We start from the raw sequence: 21,103 nt of genomic DNA, 5'->3' as shown, positions 1-21,103 counted from the left end.
GGTTGCAGGAAGAAAAATAAAAAAATGCTTAGACGTTTTTACAGCAATAAAGTTGGTCACGTGACATCACAGTGTTGGTGGTTTACAAAAAAAAACACTGGGAAGACAGCTATGGGAAAACAGAATAGGCCTTCGAGTCTTGTTGAATAGCTAAAGGAAAGCACAGTGGAAGCTAAAAAGCTGCACCAGAGTGTACGATAATAAAATGTGAGGCTGGATGAACACAGCAGGCCCAGCGGCATCTCTGGTCTGGGGTTGGTTGAGAAAAAGTGCTGGATCTCTTTACTTGTGTAAGGAAGGTTTACATGTGAGATATGAGACTTAGGGCAGCACGGTGGCTCAGTGGTTAGCACTGCTGTCTCACAGCGCCAGGGGCCTAGATTTGTTTCTGCCCTCGGGTGACTGTCTGTGTGGAGTTTGCACATTCACCCTGCGTCTGCGTGGGTTTCCTCCGGGTGCTCCAGTTTCCCCCCGACAGTCCAAAGATGTACATGCTAGGTGGATTGGCCATGCTACATTGTCCATAGTGTTCAGGGGTGTGTGTGTGTGTGTGTGTGTGTGTGTGTGTGTGTGTGTGTGTGTGTGTGTGTGTGTGTGTGTGTGTGTGTGTGTGTGTGTTATGGGGGATGGGTCGGTGAAAGATTCGGAGATATGTAACTCAGAGGAGTATTGAAGATTCCTGGTACCTAATTTTAGCAGTGATTATTCTATTGCCTGACTTTTTCAATGTGTAGAAAATTTCAGTGGATGGAGGAACGTCAGAAGGTATTTGACAGCCTGAAAGCTGTATTAACCACTGCCCCAGTGTTAGCCACAAACAATTACACAAAACCCTTAAATGTGGCTATCAATGCATGTGATTTGGGTATCGGTGCTGCATTCTTGCAAGAAGACCTGACGATAGAAAGACCTATTGGGTATCTTTCCATAAAGTTGAACAGTCACCAATGGGAATATTCCACAATTGTGGAGGCAACCTTGAGTTGTGTATTGGCTTTGCCACATTTCATCCTTTATATCATCAATAATGTGTCCAAGACAATTATTGCCTTAAGGTTTTTGTGAAAATTTAAGGATAAAAATACCAGACTGTTCAGATGGAGCTTATTATTGCAGGCATTCAATTGGAAAATTATACAAGAGACAGGATGAAAGGAGGTAGTGGATGAACAAAGATGGAGGCATTCAGTGGCAGAAAAAAAAGTTGGTCTAAAATAGACTAGTAGTGAATGTTTGCATACCTATAGTCAATGTAATGCATATGTATTGTAGTGTACTAATAGTGTAAGAATAAAGGCTTTTAAAAAAATTGAAGCTGTTTTTGTATATTGATGGCTCTTCTTTCTAAAATGAGGGGAGGTTCGACAATATTATGGCTTTAAGAGGTGTACTTTGTCCTAGGTGTTTTAATGAAGAATGGTTGTGCCAGAGTTATTGAGTGGTTTTCTCAAAGCCAATAAAGTAAACAGTTTGTGAACCCTTAGGGTCTTTAAAAACAAGTTGGAACAGTAGAAGCAGCCCGAATGGGTTGAGTCAAGCTTCCATAGAAGCAGGATTTTTAGTTTTAGTTTTTTGCAGCTGTTCGGGTCTCAAAGCTGGATGTGGAAATTCTTATTCCCCTCTCAGTTACAACTAAAAGCTGGAGTTCCCTTCCCGCTGCTAGAATTGCATGTAAGACAATCTACATTGTTAACTTTGCCATTGACAAGGGGTTGTTTATGGGATATTACAATATTGAACTGTTAATTACTTATTACTTTATTAAGCACTTCAATAGTTACAATTAGGCAAATTCATTTATTTTTATTTTGTCGGTATTTTTAACTGTAGTCTAAAAATAAAGGGTCTTTTACTGAAAGTCAGGTAAGCTGACCAAGTGAATTGCATCTGGAATGCAACACCTTACACTTACTTTTAAAAGTAGGAAAAATTTTGAGTCTTAAGTTATCTTCTTCCAAAGATGTGCAGGTTAGGAGGATTAGCCATACTAAATTGCTCCGTGTCCAGGGATGTGCAGGCTAGGTGGATTAGCCACGGGAAATGCAGGGTTACAAGAATATGGTAGATGGGCGGATCTGGGTAGAATGCTCTTTGGAAGGATGGTATGGACTCGAATGGCCAAATGGCCTACTTCCATGCTGCAAAGATTCCACAATGCTATGATTCTTAGTATGTTTTTGAGGGGGTTTGGTTTGGTATATAATAATATGCATATGGGAAAGCTTCTTCTGGTAATTTCTTTACCTCTGAGCCAGGAGGCCTGGAATTAAGTCTCACATGCTCCAGGTGTGTAACAATATCACTGAACAGGCTGGTTAGGGAATTTCTGGGTGATGGGATCAATTGGAATATTTTCAAATTTGCTGTTAATTTAAACTAGGTGGAGTAAAAATTGGATGATGGAGCAGTGAAAGTGACCACTTGCTCAGAATTAAACGACTACATCTACTAGAGAGGACATCATCTGTGGAACTTTGGTCACTTTTATTTATTACTAGTTTGTTGCAAATCAAAATCCCAACCGTCAACACATCACTTGGACATTTGTGATATACAAGGTGTACAGCTGGATGAACACAGCAGACCAAGCAGCAGAGGAGCAGGAAGGCTAACGTTTCAGGCCTAGATCCTTTCTAGCTTATCAAATTTAAATACAGGCAACATTTTAATTAGTCAAGGCTTTGAGGAACTAACAGGAAATGTTAGTACTCTTATACAAGGTTAAATTGGCAAATTCTGAAATAACAATATTTCTGGTTCAAAAAATTTGGAGTATCCTAAAATTATAAAATTCCAAAAGGAAAATGCTTCTTTGCCTAGATTTTTACACTAGCTTTGTTAGAGTTTGCCCAAATAAAGAGGGCTTGAGCAAAAACAAGCAAACTCATCCAGTTAATCAAATTACAAAACAAAGTCAAACAACTGCGCAGAAGGTTCCTAACAGCCAAATAGAAAACTAAGTTATGCCCAAAGCTGTCCATTGCAGTAATGGTTCTTTGCTGCTGGAACTCAAGATGACATCTGTGAAAAGCAAACAGTTGACGTGAATTACTGTGGACATAAAGTATAACTAAAAACCAAGATCTCCCCAAAAATACATGCAGATATTAATAAGTGTTCAGAAATTGCTGCATGTGTTGAGTTTGTCAGAACACATGTCCACTTCCACGTTAAATATTCTATTCTGTGAGAAAGTAGACTGAATGCCTTAGTTCATGCTCATTTTCTCTACTTTCCTTATTTGACAGGTATCAATGCCAATTTGCACTTCAGTTCTGTCAGCTATTTATCAACACGGACAAAATGAACTATGTTTTATCACAAATGATAGCAACAGCTTCTGGAAGTTTTGATGTCTGAAGGATTAATGTTCAGCAGTGTGGCCCTATACTTGGATTCTTTTCCTAAACACAGGCTTTACGTCCCTTCTTTCTTTCACTGAACACGTTTACTTATCAAAGCTTCTGGCAACTCAAATTAAGTTAATTACCAATCTGGGATTGCAGGCAGTGAGTGGAATGGCAGCAGTGAGATGCAGCTCATGTGAGTTGCTGACAAAATGATCATTTCCAATAGTTGTCAAAGTGGAAATTCAGTGCAAAGGAGGACACAGGTGTTTTAACCAGGATTTACTGCAAGAAGTAAACTCTCCAGTGCAAGAGGGAAAAAGTGTGATTTGAAAGGGCGAACTGAAGTCAGACCAATAACAGGGAGATGTCACAAAACCAGAGGCTCACATGAGTGTGAGGAAAGATGTAGACTGGTCAACATTTCTAGTCTTGCGAGGAAAAGCAAGATTTTCAGGTTGTGTTTCAGTCTGTGGAGATTTTCTTTCCTGTTTTCCTAAAAATGGCTCCTTTAGTATGAGATTGATACAGGTGACTTCTTGTTAGTTTCTAAAAACAATAAGTCTGTACAATCAAGTGTAAAAAGCAGGGAATCTCAAGCCATTAATTTATAAGTTAAATCAAAGATAACAGCGATGAGAGGACGGATGATGAGTTGTTGCTGCAAATCAATGCGATCCAGAGTGAACACATCAGTAACAAGAGTTTGCAGCTCGAGGAACTTCGGGTTAGAGTGGCCTGTATAATTGCTGCAAGGCATCCTGCTCCTGTCCTCGAATCCACTCACTACGAATGCCAACATACTATTTGCCTTCTTCACTGCTTGCTGTGCTTCGTTCACAAGGGCACCTCAGTCTCACTTCATCTCTCCCTTTCCCAATCGATTTCCACTTACTTAATGTGTCTTCCTGTTTTTGCTACTAAAATAGATGGCCTCATACTTATCTATATCAAATTACATCTGGCAGGCATTTGCCCACCCACTCAATACGTTCAAAATCTCACTGAAGGTTACCCTGCATTCTCCTCACAGTTTAGCCTCCCAGCCAGCTTTGCATGGTCTGCCAGTGTGAAGATATTACACTTAATTCCTCATCCAAATTATTAATATACTTTTTGCATAATTAGGATGCTAGCACTGGTCTCTGTGATACCCTATTAGTCGCTGCCTGCCACTCTGAAAAAGACCCATTTACTCCTATTCCTAGCACCCTGCCTGCCAGCCAGTTCTCTATCCACATCTGTCCCTAATCGCATACATTTCAGTTTTATGTGGCGATCTCTTTATATGGCGCTTTATTGAAGGACCAAGTATACCGCTTGCTTAGAACACAAAGAAATTGGGATGCTGAAAAACTGGAACAGAAATTGGTGGATAAACTCATCAGGGCTGGCAACATGTGTATACAGAATGCAGAGTTAACATTTTGAGTCCAATAGCCCTTTTTCAGAATGAATTGCAATTTCTCTTTCTGTTTTACATCCATTTGCTCCTCCTTACCAACTGGACTGGTTGCATCCTCAAACAATTCCAGTAGATTTGTCAAGTATGATTTTCATTTTGTAAATCCATGCTGACTGTCTGATCCTATCACTGTTTTCCAAGTGCTGTATTATTACATCTTTAATACTGATAGTCACCATAAGTCCCAGAGAACCATTGGGCTGCTGTCTCATTAGAAAGATAGGTGACTGGGGGTGAGTTTAACTGGAGGGTTACCATGACCCAGGAGAAGTTAAGAAGGTGGCACCCAGCATGGTAATCTCACAATACTGGAACCGATTCCATGCTGCTGGCATCATTCTGCAAGCTAACTGATCCCCTTTTATACTCCGGTATAGCAGGCAGAAGCAGTTTGTTACTAACATATTTTGATTTTTTTTCCACAGACATTACAGCAGGGAGTTGCACTTTTGGTGCTTTATGTTACTGCGAAATTGGAAAAGACAGAACTCCAGGTACATGCTTTTGGTGTGTTGTGCACAAATCTGTCTCCAGCATCCACTCAATTGCAAATTTTCTAATGACTGAAGAGTCAACATGATCGTAATGTGAACATGACTTTTAACACAGCAGCCCAGCAGGATTTCTTTGCCTGAGTTCCCTTAATGATTTCAAAGGAAAAGGCGATGAGTCATTCTGCACCACATAGTTTGGACAACTCCTGGTGTTTAGAGAACCAGCAGTAGGGAAGTCATTTACAAATAACTTCAGTACTTGAATCAGGTTGGGGTTTGCAAAACACAGCCATGAATCCTGATGCAGCTGCTGTTCAACAACTCTCTGCTCCAAAGTGAATGCAGGGATGGGATCAACTCCACGTCATATCCTCTGTCCCCGTCCTTCACCTAAGTAATCTGAGCGGCACCCGAGATAAAATTAAAGGTGAGGAGACACTGGAGAATTTGAATAAGAAAAACTGTTGATACCTCTAATTCCAACTTGAGTGCGGTTGATTTTACATGAACAGTGATGCTGAAGTCACATTTAAATCTAAGAAAACGGTGGAAAACTGGAGTTTGAGTTTTGAATTGCCAATGTAACAGAGGCAGAAGACTTAATTTGAACAGCCTTGAAATTAACTTATTCAAAACTTTAGATTCTTGTCTTAGAATCCTGGCCAATCTTTCTTCTACAGTGCTACTCCATCTTTGCTGTTTTTTTGTTGTAGCAATAACGTATACCTGCACATCAGCAGTGAAAGCAAGGTGACAAGAGCATGCTTCCAATAAGTAAATACTGCATTTTTCTGTTCATTTTCGAACTTTTCTGAACATACATGCTTATCAGCAAAACACAGAAACCCAGTCTCATTAATTCAATTGTGCCAGAATTACAAGTCACACCCATTTCACACCAGCGCTGCTGAATATAGTCAATTCATCTGAAACTGGTAATGGTTTTGAAACAACCATGAAATATATTTTATAAACAAAAAACAAATTTTTAAAACCATTCTTCCCTATTTTGTAAAAGCAGATAACTTGAAGTGTCAAGATTTTCACCTCTTATTCCATATATTGCAGCTTACCTGAATTTCTGGTAAGTCTGTGATAAGTAGGCATTCATCGATGATAACTGTGCATTTTCTCCTTCGAATAGCTTATTTGAAGCCGCGTGCTGCAGCACTTTTGCCACCGAGCCCAAGTTCCGCCGTTGATCAGGATGGAGCTGACCCCCAGCTGTCATATCAATGATATCAAAGCCATCAGGAGCAACGATGGCCGGGTTCATGTAGCGATAGTAAAGAAGGTTGCCTACAATCTGCAAACATGAATTGGTAATATTAAAATCACTGGGACAAAGCTTTCAAGATAACTACAAAATAAGCAAGAAAGAGATAGAGACTTATCTCGATCTAACGTCACCCATCTTCCATCCCTCTACCTGCCTTGCTAATGTCCCATACAAGAATTGCAATCATTATAACTCAAGGTGTTCCACACCAGACTGGAAATTCCTAGCTATGCATCCAACTTTGTAACTCTCAAATATACTAATTCACTTTCAGAATCCCATTTCACCACGAGAGGTATGGCTTTGCAGCACTTCTGCACTTAAGGTCAGTCATGTGAGTAGGCCAGAACAGATACCTGGTTTGAACATTATTCCACAACATTAACACAATTGAAACACCTTCATTGATTAGAGAACCAAAGCTACAATGGTTTCTTAAACAGCAAGGATTAGTTACATAGAAGTATTTCAGGGACATTACTGTTCAGATACTACCCTTGCAAATATACATTTAAAAAAACTGCAGCATTTTAAACTATAAATATGGGTTTTGAACTCATTTCTTGAATGTTCTTGGGCAATTTAGAACATTCCCTCTCCAAATTTTTGGGTAAACGCTAGGAAACTGAAGTGTTAAACTTTCAAGACTGGATTTGTAATTTCCATTGTCAAAGCAGTTCTCTCAGGGTGCTGTGCAAGAAATCAGTTTAAAGGTTTTGAGAAGATTTGTAACTCATGTTGTGGATGATGTGTAGACATGCTCGCTGAGCCAGTACGTTTGGGTGCAGACATTTCATCACCCTGCTAGGTAGCATTGTCAGTGCGCCTCTGGTGAGGCATTGGTGTTCTGTCCCACTTGTTATGTATATGCCCCAGTTTGCTGGGGTGGTTGGCAACACTTCCAGTTCTGTTTTTCAGTGGTTTGTATATCAGGTCCAGGTCAACGTGTTTGTTGATGGAGTTCCGGTTGGAATGCCAGGCCTCCAGGAATTCCCTGGTGTGTCTCTGTTTGGCTTGTGCTATTATGGATGTGTTGTCCCACTCGAATTTGTGTCTTTCTTTGTCCGTGTGTAGTGAGACCAGTGAGAATTGGTCATGTCTCTTGGTAGCTTGTTGGTGTTTGTGTATCCTTATTGTCAGTTTTCTTCCAGTTTGGCCTATGTAATGTTTCTCACTGTCCTTGCATGGTATTTCATATATTATCTTGGTTTTTTGGTTGTGGATATGGGATCCTTTAAGATAGTCAGTAGCTGTTGTGGGATGGGTGTTGTTTTGCAGTCTACCCTGATAGCTAGGGGTCTGTGTAGTCTTGTAGTCATCTGATATGCCTCTGATGTATGGTAGGGTGACTAATGTATCTAGCCATGTTGTGTCTTCTTATTGTGGTCTGTCGTGGAGGTAATTGCAGATTGTGCTTCTAAAAACTCTGTTTCAGTATTCCTGTTGTGCTTTGTGCAATTCTGGGTTTCTGCAGTGCATTGCAGCCCATTTGAATAATGTCCTGGTGCAGCTCTGTTTATGGCTGTTGGTGTGGTTGCTGGTGTAATTAAGTTTCTGGTCCTTGTGTGTGATTGCAGCAGATATTAGGACTTTCACAGAAATTCTCACGAGAAGGATTAAATCCACGGATAGTGTCAGAGATGAGTTTTTACTCATTCGTGTAACAGGCAAGCTTATATTTATGGCTAAAATGACTTTAGGTGACTAATTTTCCAAAAGGTCATATCAGTAGTGACAAAGATTTTAGTTCAATTATCTTAGAATTTAAGAACTAATCAAGTTGGAAGAAACCTAAACAAGTTAGGAAACAGGAAGGATGGGTTTGACGTGCTGACTGTCATTCAGCACTGACTGCACAGACAGTATAGACACTCCTTGAGATGAACTAAACTATGTTGTTTATTCAACAAAATGAATACAAAAGCAATCATCAGGACAGTAAACCATTAAATCCCACAGTGCACCAGTTAAAATAGTGAAGAAAGCAGCACAGAGAACACAAATATATGAGAACATATCAAACTTGGAGTGTTAACAAATAAAATGATTTTCAAATGTACAAGCATCTAAAGTTGTGTTGCACTGTGCTTTTTGTTATGACAGTAAAGAATTAAATATGTCGCACAGTAGTCCAGAACTCTATATCCTGTTCTTATACAGAATTGCAAACAAACAATTTACAGAAGTAACACCAGACCTATGGGGGTTAGAGCCATTGGGAAAGACTACACAAGTTGGGACTTTCCTTTTCCTCGCTAATAGGTCATTCTCCAACTACTGAGCTCATTAAAATTATGAAAAGATTTGACAGAATAGGAACTATCTTGTCAACATGAGCGAGAATATTAATCTAATGGCTATAAATGTAGGAAAGACAGATGCTAAGAATTCACAACAAAGAAATTAGATGTAACAAACACAACTGAAAGGAATTTTAACATGTTTTAATCGGGAAATATTTAATTTTAAGAAATTTTACTCAGTAAAATATCCTAAATTTCCATTTTCAATAGGATTCATACTGTCATTAATCCACAACTGCTCAGTAACTTACCTCTTTCCTAGACAACTATTATTTGTACTCAACTACATTAGAATGTTCAAAACATTTGTTTAAAGAATGTCAAAATGACAGTTTTCACAAAAACAAAACACGATTGGAACACAATTTTTTTTTTAAAAAACATGGTACTTTTGACAGAGCCAGCTGAAGTAAAAATCAACATATAGAGTGTTATTGAGTTACCTTTAGCAGTTCATCTTCAGTGGAATCAGGAAACTTTTCATGCAACGAATTCTTCAGAACTTTGGCTATATACCTCATTCCATAACTACAGACAGACAAATAAATTTTAAAAATGTGAAATATTAACACTAGCATAACAGATTTTCAAATAAAAAAGTGTTACGATTAAATTTTTTTTAAAAAAGCGATCTTGACGTGCTATTTATGAGCCACTCTACTGGCTATTTTAAAAAAACCTCTCCTGCCCTCTACAGGAAAGTAAATTACTTTTGCTCAACAAAGGTTAGACTCACAAGCAAATGAATTATCATGCATTAAAATTTAATAAAACATGACTAACACAAGAAAAAAAATCAATGACTAGACACTTTCCTATGTGATTCAGCATGATGCAATATGCTTTGATCACATGTAGATTGTCCAATTGGGAAAATACATCTTATTTAAAACCAAATTTAATTTTAACATTCAGCTACTACGAGAAAAAAGATAAAGTTGCCATCGTCCCAGATGCCCACAGCCCTGCTCCCTCAGAGAGGGAGATGACCGGTGGATAGTTTAACTTCAGGATCACTATGACTCAGGTGAGGGTGTGAGGTAGAGAAGATGGAACCTTTACAGCCAGTACAGGACTGGAATCCAAGTTTTGTAAATAAGGATAATCAAATTTTATTGAAAGAGGGCTCCAAGATACAGCCCATCATTTAAAAAGAGAAAATTGTTCTGTGCATCTCTGCTAACGTAATACCATTGTCCAGCTCTCTCCTCACTGCACTGTTCACTCTGCTTTCTGTTCTAAAATTCAATTCCAGAGTCCTGAATGGAACAATCTGGTTGTATTCATAATTTCATAAAGGGTTAAGTTTGTTTTAAGTTCACATCTTCAGTGTCTTTCCATGTTTTATTCTTTATTTGCTATCCCTATTTTCTTTCATCTATAACGCACTGGTCCTCAAATCCAAATTAAATTCTGCTCAAACATATCATCCTGACAGACTTAAATTCTCTTTGCTGTTGACCAAGTCATTTACTTTCACAGAAGCAGAAAATTTGGACATTGCATACCCTCTACAGAAGTACATAACCTCTTTGTATACAATGGATAAAATAATCCAGAACTGACCTTGTACTGCATACTGCTTTCAACCCTTCTCTAATCTGAGCAACATCTATTTACTCTAACACAGTGGGTATTTTTGCTCAGTCAATTTTTTATCCAAGCACAAAAACAGAAGTTTCTGGAAAAGCTCAGCAGGTGTGGCAGCATCTGTGACAAAAAGTCAGAATTAAATTTTTGGGCCTGGTGACCCTTCCTCAGAACCAGGACACTAGACTTGAAATGTTAACTCTGATTTTTCTTCACAGATGCTGCTAGACCTGCTGAGCTTTTCCAGCAACTTCTGTTTTTGTTCCTGATTTACAGCTTCTGCAGTACTTTCAGTTTTAATTTTTTAATCCATATCTCTGTCGTTCAAAATTGCCAAACTTTTCTTAATTGCCTATCAATTAAAATGCCTATCAAATCTAATCTGAAAATTCTGTAGGTCTTGTACAGTTACTTTTGCAGTTGGTCACTTCAAATTGTTAGCTTGGCTAAAAATGACCAGCCTCAAATTAATCCTGATTTCTCATTGAACAGATTGTGCACTTCTAAATACTTGCATAAATATTTGTTGATAGCCTCGGAATGCTGACTTTATCAATGTACATTTATCATTACGGCTGTGAGATTGTTATAAAAATATCACAGCATACCGAACCATCCATTCCAATTGATATTAATAGAAAATGATGGAAACATAAACCAGAATCTCATGTTGGAATCTTAGTTTAAATTTAAGTCTGCATTTATTCATAATCACAATATTTCAGTAATTAATTTTGATAATTTATTTTTCTATGGTTAATTGTAAATTTGAGTGAGAATGAGGAAGAAAGGAGACAATACCAGCAGAGCCACAGGACTAGCACATAACTCAAATTGCTCTTTAACACTTGTTGCTGTTGCTGCTAAGGCCAAGTCAGTTGATTGTTTTGTGGAGTAGGGGAAAACATCTGTACAAAGTACATTCAACTAACTTGCACATAGCTGTCTAACACAAACAAAATTCAGCAGAAAACGAAATAGCGCTCTCCAGAATTTCATTTTAATTCAGAAATCAGGATCAATAGTTTAATATAATGTTAACAAATTTACTTTCTGACTGATATCAAGTGATTAGGAGCAAGGACTTTATAAGTAATCACTGAATTCAGAATCAACAAGTTAGAGAGTCAGGCAAGCAGCTATTAACTCAAATCACAACTTTATATACAGAACGAAGAAATTGGTTCAAGTCCAACTTTGGGTGCAGAATTACTGCCATGTTTGGAGTACATGCCTAAACATGTGAACAAATAGGCCATTTTGTGACTAATTTAAATAAAGTAGGCATGTGTCATTCACTGGCAACGTGCCTAATGAGAAGTTATCAACACTGTGCATTACCGACATTACTTATAGGTACCACTTAAAGGGAGGTACATTTCTGCTGCTAAAAGTTAAACATGAATATCCATTGATAATGGTGCGTAGAGGAAATATTGCAAGAGTACCTCGTCCTAATTCATGTCACAAAGGCTTATTTCAATAAGGCTGACATTTATTTAAGGTGACTTTCAGGGCAAGCTCGCAAAAAGCATAAGATGTTGTCAGCTGCATATCCAGTGGTATAACACATTGAAAGTATGAGATCTGAGGATGATGACTTCAGCTTGTACAAGGGGTATAGCTACAAAGTGAGGGGAGATAGATTTAAGACAGATGTCAGAGGCAGGTTCTTTACTCAGAGAGTGGTAAGGGCGTGGAATGCCCTGCCTGCCAATGTAGTTAACTCAGCCACATTAGGGGCAATTAAACAGTCCTTGGATAAGCATATGGATAATGATGGGATAGTGTAGGGGGTGGGGCTTAGATTAGTTCACAGGTCGGCGCAACATCGAGGGCTGAAGGGCCTGTTCTGCGCTGTATTGTTCTATGTTCTATCCTTGTTTAAGGACCAAGAAATGAGTGAACCATAATTACTACTTCAATATCTTCAAACAGATTTTTTTTTATTTTGATCATCTTGGAAATGTTTGCTGCAGCTGATTCAGTTTGTAAAGAAATGCTAATCCCACTATAGGAATCAAGAAAGTGTCAGTGTAAACCATTCAAAAAAGTAACTTAGATCATGAAAGTGTAAATACTGATGAAAATAACTTCAAGGCATTTTCTTTTTGCATGAGTTTGGCAATGAAGCAAGTCTGAAGTTTGCAATGCATTTTAAACAAAACCAGTGTATGGTGATTAGAAACCATATCAAAATTTGGGTAAATTTAATGATAGCTGCAGCATATAAAAGCCAAGTCAGCACTTAAGGACACAAATGTAATTGTATTTTACATTTATAAACTGCAAAAATAAATTTTTGAATGAAACTTATGATTTTTGACATATTTAAAATAAATTTCAGTTGCACCTATTTCCGGTATTTGTTTTCATGTAATAGCCCGATTCTGAGCTCATCTGTAATATTTAGAGAGTGGGGATAATTGGAAAGCTTGTTTACAGATCTCTCAATGGGCTAAAGAGTTCCACATGGGTGCTGTCATTCGACGATTACATGACAAATGCTACTTACGGAATGGTGTCCAAGGATGTGCTAATTGACATGAGAACCTTATCAGTGACAGCTTGCAGGTTGTGCATGGAGGTTTCGAGTTTGGTCTTCACTTCTGCATGTGACAAGGCCTGCTCTGCTGTGACATCATACGGCAGCTTGCTGCAAACGCAAAACAACGAAACACTACCTTGGGTGTGCAATTTATCGCTTTGAGCAGGAACACCAGTAAATGAATCATTGAAAAAGAGAAAAACTGAATGCGTGGAATCCTCAACTATTTGAGTGAAGTTATCCGCCCATTACAAATTGAGGTACAGGAGGACAGAGGATAGGGTTACATGGATTATAGATTTCTGAAACACGTGGCTTCGTCAGAGGCTCACTGATGATGTTACCTAGAATGGTGACGAAACGTCTGAGAACTAACCTTCCAGCTCAGCGAGCAATCTCACATCCAGAACACGTGGGAGAAGGTTATAATAGGCAGGAATGGGGGAATGCAGATGTAGGATTTCCTGATGTCAGCCAGCGTGATGACTCATGGCTATTTTCTTGGGTGTCAAGCCAGGTTAGGAACAAGTATTTTCCCACAATGCTACATCAAATTGTAATATCTGTCATCAGCAGCCACTAACCCACACCATCACCCACTCGCTAGATAAAGTCAGGAGCGCTGCAGATGTCCGAAGGCAGTCTTCTGGCAGCAGGGGTGGGTGGGGGAAGAGGGCCAATGGCCCAGGATCACTTTGACATCCCCTTACCTCTACCATTCTCACCTGGCTGTAGTTGAGGCTGCAACCAACCTACTGAGGGACAGGCCCTCCACAGGGTGAGGGGGCTAGCAGCTGTAGCTATTTATCATTCCAAATGAAGTGTACAATGAATGTAAGAGGTGTCCCAAAATGGAATCATTTTTGCTATCAGTCTTCATGGATTTCGTAGAAACCCTATAGCATGGAAGCAGGCCATTTGGTCCATTAAGTCTATACCAATCCTCTGAAGAGCATCTCACCCAGACCCAGTACACTATACCTGCATTTCCTCATGGCCAATCCACCTAACCTACACGTTCCTGGACACCATGGGCAATTTAGCATGGCCAATCCACATAATGTGCACATCTTTGGACTGTGAGAGGAAAACAGAGCACAGGGAGAATATGCAAACTCCCCAGAGACAGTCACCCAAGGATGGAATCGAACCCGGATCCCTGGTCCTGTGAGGCAGCAGTACTAACCACCGAGCCAGCGTGCTGCCCTTCACTGCATCGGCAAGCTGCACCCCATGTCATGCTGGAGGACTTGCTACTGACACTCCCGCTTTGAAAAGCCATTCGCCATCCTCAAGCAGACAGTGGTTGCATCCCTCTGGCCACTGCCTGCTCATTTACCCATAAAACTGCCATCGAGTTATTGCTCCTGATGCAGTGGGATTTGATCTTGACATCAGATAAAAGAGACAGAAAATTCTGCCTGTGGTTTTCCAATCTAAAATTTTATTCTAAAGAGGGCACATAACACTGTAGCATGACGTCCTAATCAATTCTTAAAGGTGGCTTACTTTAGGAATTCACTTAAAGACCAGGTAAAGTACACAAGTTAAAGTAAACAATTTTGCGACAATCTAGATAATGTTTTTCAAAGCCTGCATCACATCACCATAATGATTTAATAAAGAAAGCTATATATAGTGTATCAGAGTCACAGAATTGTTATGGCACAGGCCATTCAGCCCATCATGCCTGCAACTGCTCTTCAAATAAGCATCATTACTTCATGTCAATCTCCTGGCTCCATACCAATATATACCATTTCTACTCAAATAATTATCCAATGCCCTTTTGAAAGCCTCAGTTGAACCTGCCTCCAGAGTTCCATGCTTTTACTACTTCTGTGAGATAGAAGTTTTGCTCCCGTAACCCTTGCTTCTTTTGCTATCGCCTTAAATCTAGTATTCTTGTTCTATTTACGAGGGAGTTGCTTAATGTTTACAGCATTTATATAATTTATCCTGTCCATTTGCATTTGCTATTTTGCATTCAGCAGTTGTCCTGAAACGTGCTTTTCATGATCCAACTCATTCAGGAAACAGTAGCTTGGAGCTTTAACTGAAAAAAAATAGTTTAGAAACACCTACCAGGAATCTGTTGTGGGCTGACATCAGAAAACTAACAGGTAATCCAAAATCTAGAAAGATCCAAAAGGAAACACAGCTTGGACACAAGTGTGCCAGAGTTTGGATGCTGTGCCTGTACCCATCTCAAAGGATTACTGCCTGCACAAAGATTATTTGATGAGCTAACACAGATGGACTACATGACTATACACAGGATAGACTATATGACCTTTTTTGGTGCTGTAAAATTCTTCTATTACAACATAATAGTACAAAAAAGTAAGCTTGTACACAACTGACAAATTAATAATCAGTATGTATGTTACCAACCTGGCCTCACCAGTTTGCATCTCCATCTGATTTACCCAGGCCTTGTATACCTCCACAGGGTTTGTATTTATAGCGAGTGTTTTATCCTCCATTATTTCTTTCACTACAGGAGAAAGCAGTTGCCTCAGAGCATTCTGTCCACGTGCACCACGGTTGAAGGTAACTACCATTTTAATGACCGTGGGGTTTCCAGTGGCAATATCTTGAACCTGATCCACCTTAGACCTGTATTTAGTAAATGTAAGATAAAACACATGCAGAATTAAGGAACTCTTATTCACCTCTACTCCAAAGAAAAGCTATGTGGTACATTCTTAAAACACAGTTAAAGCACTTGCTTCTGAATTTGTGTTTTTAAGCAATACGTAATTATATCCCAGAATATTTGGTGACATTTCATTAATCATCTAACATCTGCAATTTTAATCTTTTATGTTAAGTCATGACAAGCTATTGCAGTCTGCTTCTGGCTAAGTATTAACTGTGGTGATTAAGAATTCATTTTGTAGTGTGGAATACTTTATTCCATATATTTGAATATTTGTGTGTCAGCAATAGATGGCCATTCTCTCTGCCTTGATATCAAAAGAAACATATTCTGATTCTTATCCGTATTGCTAAAAAAAAAGTTTATGACCAATGCAAATTTTACCAGCTGTTTAGTGTGTTATGCTTTGCACTGTGATTACAAGGAACATGAGAGCACTCATATTGTATAAAGCTCTTCATTTTATATTCAAGATGACTTCAATTGAATACACAAGTTCATTATATGTTCCATTAATCAAAGCTGCAGTCACTTTTATTTTTTATTTCCAGTTGCTGGTTTCAGGGTGTTTGAAAGTAGACATGTTTCCAGAGCCTCTCCCTCACATGCAAGGACATTCAATTCTGTCATTATGAATGTAGTGCACTCGGCTCACTGTTTCTTTGCAAGGGCAATGTTATAAGAAGGAAAAGTTTACAGCCAAACTGTGTTTGTCTCCTTACAGAAAAACAGAACCTTCTGAAGAAGGGTCACTGGACTCGAAACTTTACCTCTGCTTTCTCTCCACAGACACTGCCAAGCCTGCTGAGCCCATCCAGCAGGTTTCCAGCATTTGTAGTTCTTTTGTTTATTTTTGTCCATTTTGTTTTTTTTAAACACTAGTTCATAGACCGTGGGAATGCATCACTGACTCAGCCAGCATTTATTGCCCATTCCTAATTGCCCTGGAGAAGGCGTGGTCAGCTGTCATTGTGAACTGATCTATGATCATAGTGGGTAAGTCCACCCACAGTGCTGTGAAAAAAGGAGTTCCAGAATGCAATATAAAACTTTGAATCAATTTATCTGCTCAGATACATCGGGGCCTAAATGCACCGTACGATTGGGAAAGTAAAGGACCCTGCTCATTTCTGCTCTGTGCAAAGTTAGCTAACTTCTGCTGGGGTATTAGCGAGAGATTTATAAAACGTGCTCATTGTTGCCCAAACTAGGGAAGAGATTGGTAGACAGAAACAAAACTGAGAGTGGCAGAGACACAGGAGAACTAAAGCAAGGCTTCTTGAACCTTCTCCAGTAACCAAATGGCTGAAATTTCTTCTGCCATACATTGCATGGCAACAGGCAGACACAGATCAAAGAAGTTGCCAAAATTTGAGAGTGCACACGTACAAACAAAACACAGAGGTAAGTTGGGGGGGTGGGGGGCTGTGAAGATATCCCTTAGCCAACCTACTTGATTTCTTCCTCCAAAGCAGTTTTAAAGAGTTTTAGCAGCAAATATTCTTCTCTCTGATTTGATGCATAGTTGTACAAGGAGAAGATGACTGTATCCATGAATTTAGTTGACTTGTTTTGAGGCATCTGGAAGATCAGTTTGGCCAAATAGGTTGGATTTGTCTGGGATGCAAAACAAAAAGATTAGCTGATCAGGTTAGCTCATCAGCAACATACATTTTAGAATAATACCATTGCTCTTAAAAATATAATTCAACATTTTCTTACGAATCTTCCCTTTGGCCATGTTCTTAACCTCAGGCTGTGTAGGACAATACTGCTGCTGTACCCACCCTGAGCCAGACATCGAAGATTGCTCAAGCAGTACTGGTGTCATTCCCCACTTGGTCTCATGTAGAATTGCCAATGCACAAACAATATGACACCCAAAGATTAAGATTTGATGTGAATTTGAGGTTTTTTTTCCACTTTAACTCATTTCTCACTTCTGGACAATACTCTTAAAGGTATTCTCACTTGTAACATCCAGGGGCACATTGTGTCCAAGTCAGCTGATAGATCTTTACCTATTTGGAGGCATTAGTTAAAATGTCACAATTCAAACACAACAGTAGCTAAGAGTTGAATTTAAACCAGAGACCTTTGAATGGAGACTTTTTTCATATATAGAATCCCTACAGTGAGGAAACAGGCCCTTTGGCCCAACAAGTCCACACTGACCCTCAGAGAATCCCAGCCAGGCCCATTCCCCTATGACCCACCGAATCTGTACATCCCTGAAGACTATGGGCAATTTTAGCATGGCCAATCTACCTAGCCTGCACATCTTTGGACTGTAGGGGGAAACCAGGGCACCTGGAAGAAACCCACACAGACACGGGGAGAACAAGCAAACTCCACACAGATAGTCGCCCAAGGATGGAATCGAACCTGGGTCCCTGGCACTGTGAGGCAACAGTGCTAACCACTGAGCCACCGTGCCACCAAACTTCTGAGAATGTGTATAACTTGAACAAGGTGACTAAACCCATTATGCAAAATTATGAAGCAATGTCATGACAGTCAGACAGCATGGAAGCAGTATTAGCTACGCAATGTAACCATATTTTGTTTGATGTGACTGATCCCACAGTTCATCAGGTTTATAACTGGCAACCACAGTCATAGAACAACAGCACAGAGACGCTTGAGTCTTTACCACACCAACCAACCAAAGTCGCTCAGTCAAGGAATAAAATCAAGGCCCCATTCCTCAGACAAGCTGGCATTAGCTACAACTGATAATAGTGAAGAAGTGGCTCCATTTTATGCTCAACCAATTACAACAGAACGAGAAAATCCATTTTTTCGAAATCACCATAGAGCAAGTTGTTTGTTGTTGAGGTACTGGGTAAGAAAACTATCAGTGCCTACAAATGGCTTGGAGCCACATTTCTGTGGTAACTGCAAAACAATCCACAACGAACTTTCCACCCACAAAAGGAACAAGTCACTGGATGCAGAAATATAAACACGAAAAGACCAGCCATATGGAATTCCTGGATGAACACAGCAGGCCAAGCAGCATCTCAGGAGCACAAAAGCTGACGTTTCGGGCCTAGACCCTTCATCAGAGAGGGGGATGGGGAGAGGGAACTGGAATAAATAGGGAGAGAGGGGGAGGCGGACCGAAGATGGAGAGTAAAGAAGATAGGTGGAGAGGGTGTAGGTGGGGAGGTAGGGAGGGGATAGGTCAGTCCAGGGAAGACGGACAGGTCAAGGAGGTGGGATGAGGTTAGTAGGTAGATGGGGGTGCGGCTTGGGGTGGGAGGAAGGGATGGGTGAGAGGAAGAACCGGTTAGGGAGGCAGAGACAGTTGGACTGGTTTTGGGATGCAGTGGGTGGGGGGGGAAAGAGCTGGGCTGGTTGTGTGGTGCAGTGGGGGGAGGGGACGAACTGGGCTGGTTGAGGGATGCAGTAGGGGAAGGGGAGATTTTGAAACTGGTGAAGTCCACATTGATACCATATGGCTGCAGGGTTCCCAAGCGGAATATGAGTTGCTGTTCCTGCAACCTTCGGGTGGCATCATTGCGGTTGCAGGGGAAGGTGCCGGGTGTGGTGGGGTTGGAGGGCAGTGTGGAGCGATCAAGGGAGTCACGGAGAGAGTGGTCTCTTCGGAAAGCTGTCAGTTCACCTGGGCCATCTCCAGCATATCCCTCACCTTCCTGGACCTCTCAGTCTCCATCTCAGGCAACCAGCTTGTAACTGATGTCCATTTCAAGCCCACCGACTCCCACAGCTACCTAGAATACACCTCCTCCCACCCACCCTCCTGCAAAAATTCCATCCCCTATTCCCAATTCCTCCGCCTCCGCCGCATCTGCTCCCACGATAAGACATTCCACTCCCGCACATCCCAGATGTCCAAGTTCTTTAAGGACCGCAACTTTCCCCCCCACAGTGATCAAGAACGCCCTTGACCGCGTCTCCCGTATTTCCCGCAACACATCCCTCACACCCCGCCCCCGCCACAACCGCCCTAAGAGGATCCCCCTCGTTCTCACACACCACCCTACCAACCTCTGGATACAACGCATCATCCTCCGACACTTCCGCCATTTACAATCCGACCCCACCACCCAAGACATTTTTCCATCCCCACCCCTGTCTGCTTTCCGGAGAGACCACTCTCTCCGTGACTCCCTTGTTCGCTCCACACTGCCCTCCAACCCCACCACACCCGGCACCTTCCCCTGCAACCGCAGGAAATGCTACACTTGTCCCCACACCTCCTCCCTCACCCCCATCCCAGGCCCCAAGATGACATTCTACATTAAGCAGAGGTTCACCTGCACATCTGCCAATGTGGTATACTGCATCCACTGTACCCGGTGCGGCTTCCTCTACATTGGGGAAACCAAGCGGAGGCTTGGGGACCGCTTTGCAGAACACCTCCGCTCAGTTCGCAACAAACAACTGCACCTCCCAGTCGCAAACCATTTCCACTCCCCCTCCCATTCTCTAGATGACATGTCCATCATGGGCCTCCTGCACTGCCACAATGATGCCACCCGAAGGTTGCAGGAACAGCAACTCATATTCCGCCTGGGAACCCTGCAGCCATATGGTATCAATGTGGACTTCACCAGTTTCAAAATCTCCCCTTCCCCTACTGCATCCCTAAACCAGCCCAGTTCGTCCCCTCCCCCCACTGCACCACACAACCAGCCCAGCTCTTCCCCTCCACCCACTGCATCCCAAAACCAGTCCAACCTGTCTCTGCCTCCCTAACCGGTTCTTCCTCTCACCCATCCCTTCCTCCCACCCCAAGCCGCACCCCCAGCTACCTACTAACCTCATCCCACCTCCGTGACCTGTCCGTCTTCCCTGGACTGACCTATCCCCTCCCTACCTCCCCACCTACACTCTCTCCACCTATCTTCTTTACTCTCCATCTTCGGTCCGCCTCCCCCTCTCTCCCTATTTATTCCAGTTCCCTCTCCCCATCCCCCTCTCTGATGAAGGGTCTAGGCCCGAAACGTCAGCTTTTGTGCTCCTGAGATGCTGCTTGGCCTGCTGTGTTCATCCAGCCTCACATTTTATTATCTTGGAATTCTCCAGCATCTGCAGTTCCCATTATCTCTCATATGGAATTCCTGTTTGTCCAAGTTATAATTTACTTCTTTGAAAACGATTGCTCGAGTTTGCTACCTGCAGCAGGTAGAAGAGATGTTGATACGCTTCCAGTTTTTTCCTATTTTCTTTGCTGAGCGATTTGAGCCCTTGCCCACCCGAAATCACTTCCACAGCTTGGCCCTTGTTCTTCTTATCCATTTTCTTGCTGTGGGAAATCACATCCTGTTGGGGAAATGGAAAAAACATTAAATTCAATTCGCTTTCTGAGATTGGACTCTTCTCTAAAATGGGTTGTACTGCTGCTAAGCAGCCTACTATTCTGTTGAATAAATATCTCAATCTCTT

The 21,103-nt window shown here is 41.1% G+C and overlaps 1 protein-coding gene across 3 annotated transcripts in view; it reads right to left on the bottom strand.

Annotated features, from left to right (window-relative positions):
* Positions 1-21,103, bottom strand: part of iqgap2 (IQ motif containing GTPase activating protein 2) — a 328,015-nt gene that overhangs the window by 59,738 nt on the left and 247,174 nt on the right. For all 3 annotated transcript variants that reach the window (XM_048527158.2, XM_048527159.2, XM_059644808.1), the window contains 6 exons: positions 20,834-20,980; positions 17,142-17,305; positions 15,421-15,645; positions 12,994-13,134; positions 9,332-9,416; positions 6,380-6,612 (listed from right to left, as the gene is read on the bottom strand). In XM_048527158.2, coding sequence (XP_048383115.1) covers positions 6,380-6,612; positions 9,332-9,416; positions 12,994-13,134; positions 15,421-15,645; positions 17,142-17,305; positions 20,834-20,980 — 995 coding nt within the window. The remainder of the gene's footprint in view (positions 1-6,379; positions 6,613-9,331; positions 9,417-12,993; positions 13,135-15,420; positions 15,646-17,141; positions 17,306-20,833; positions 20,981-21,103) is intronic.

This window comes from Stegostoma tigrinum, chromosome 3 (assembly GCF_030684315.1).
Source record: "Stegostoma tigrinum isolate sSteTig4 chromosome 3, sSteTig4.hap1, whole genome shotgun sequence".
In the NCBI taxonomy this organism is placed as follows: Eukaryota; Metazoa; Chordata; class Chondrichthyes; order Orectolobiformes; family Stegostomatidae; genus Stegostoma; species Stegostoma tigrinum.
Note: the sequence above shows the minus strand (reverse complement) of the source record. Positions and strands in the feature narration are given on the sequence as shown.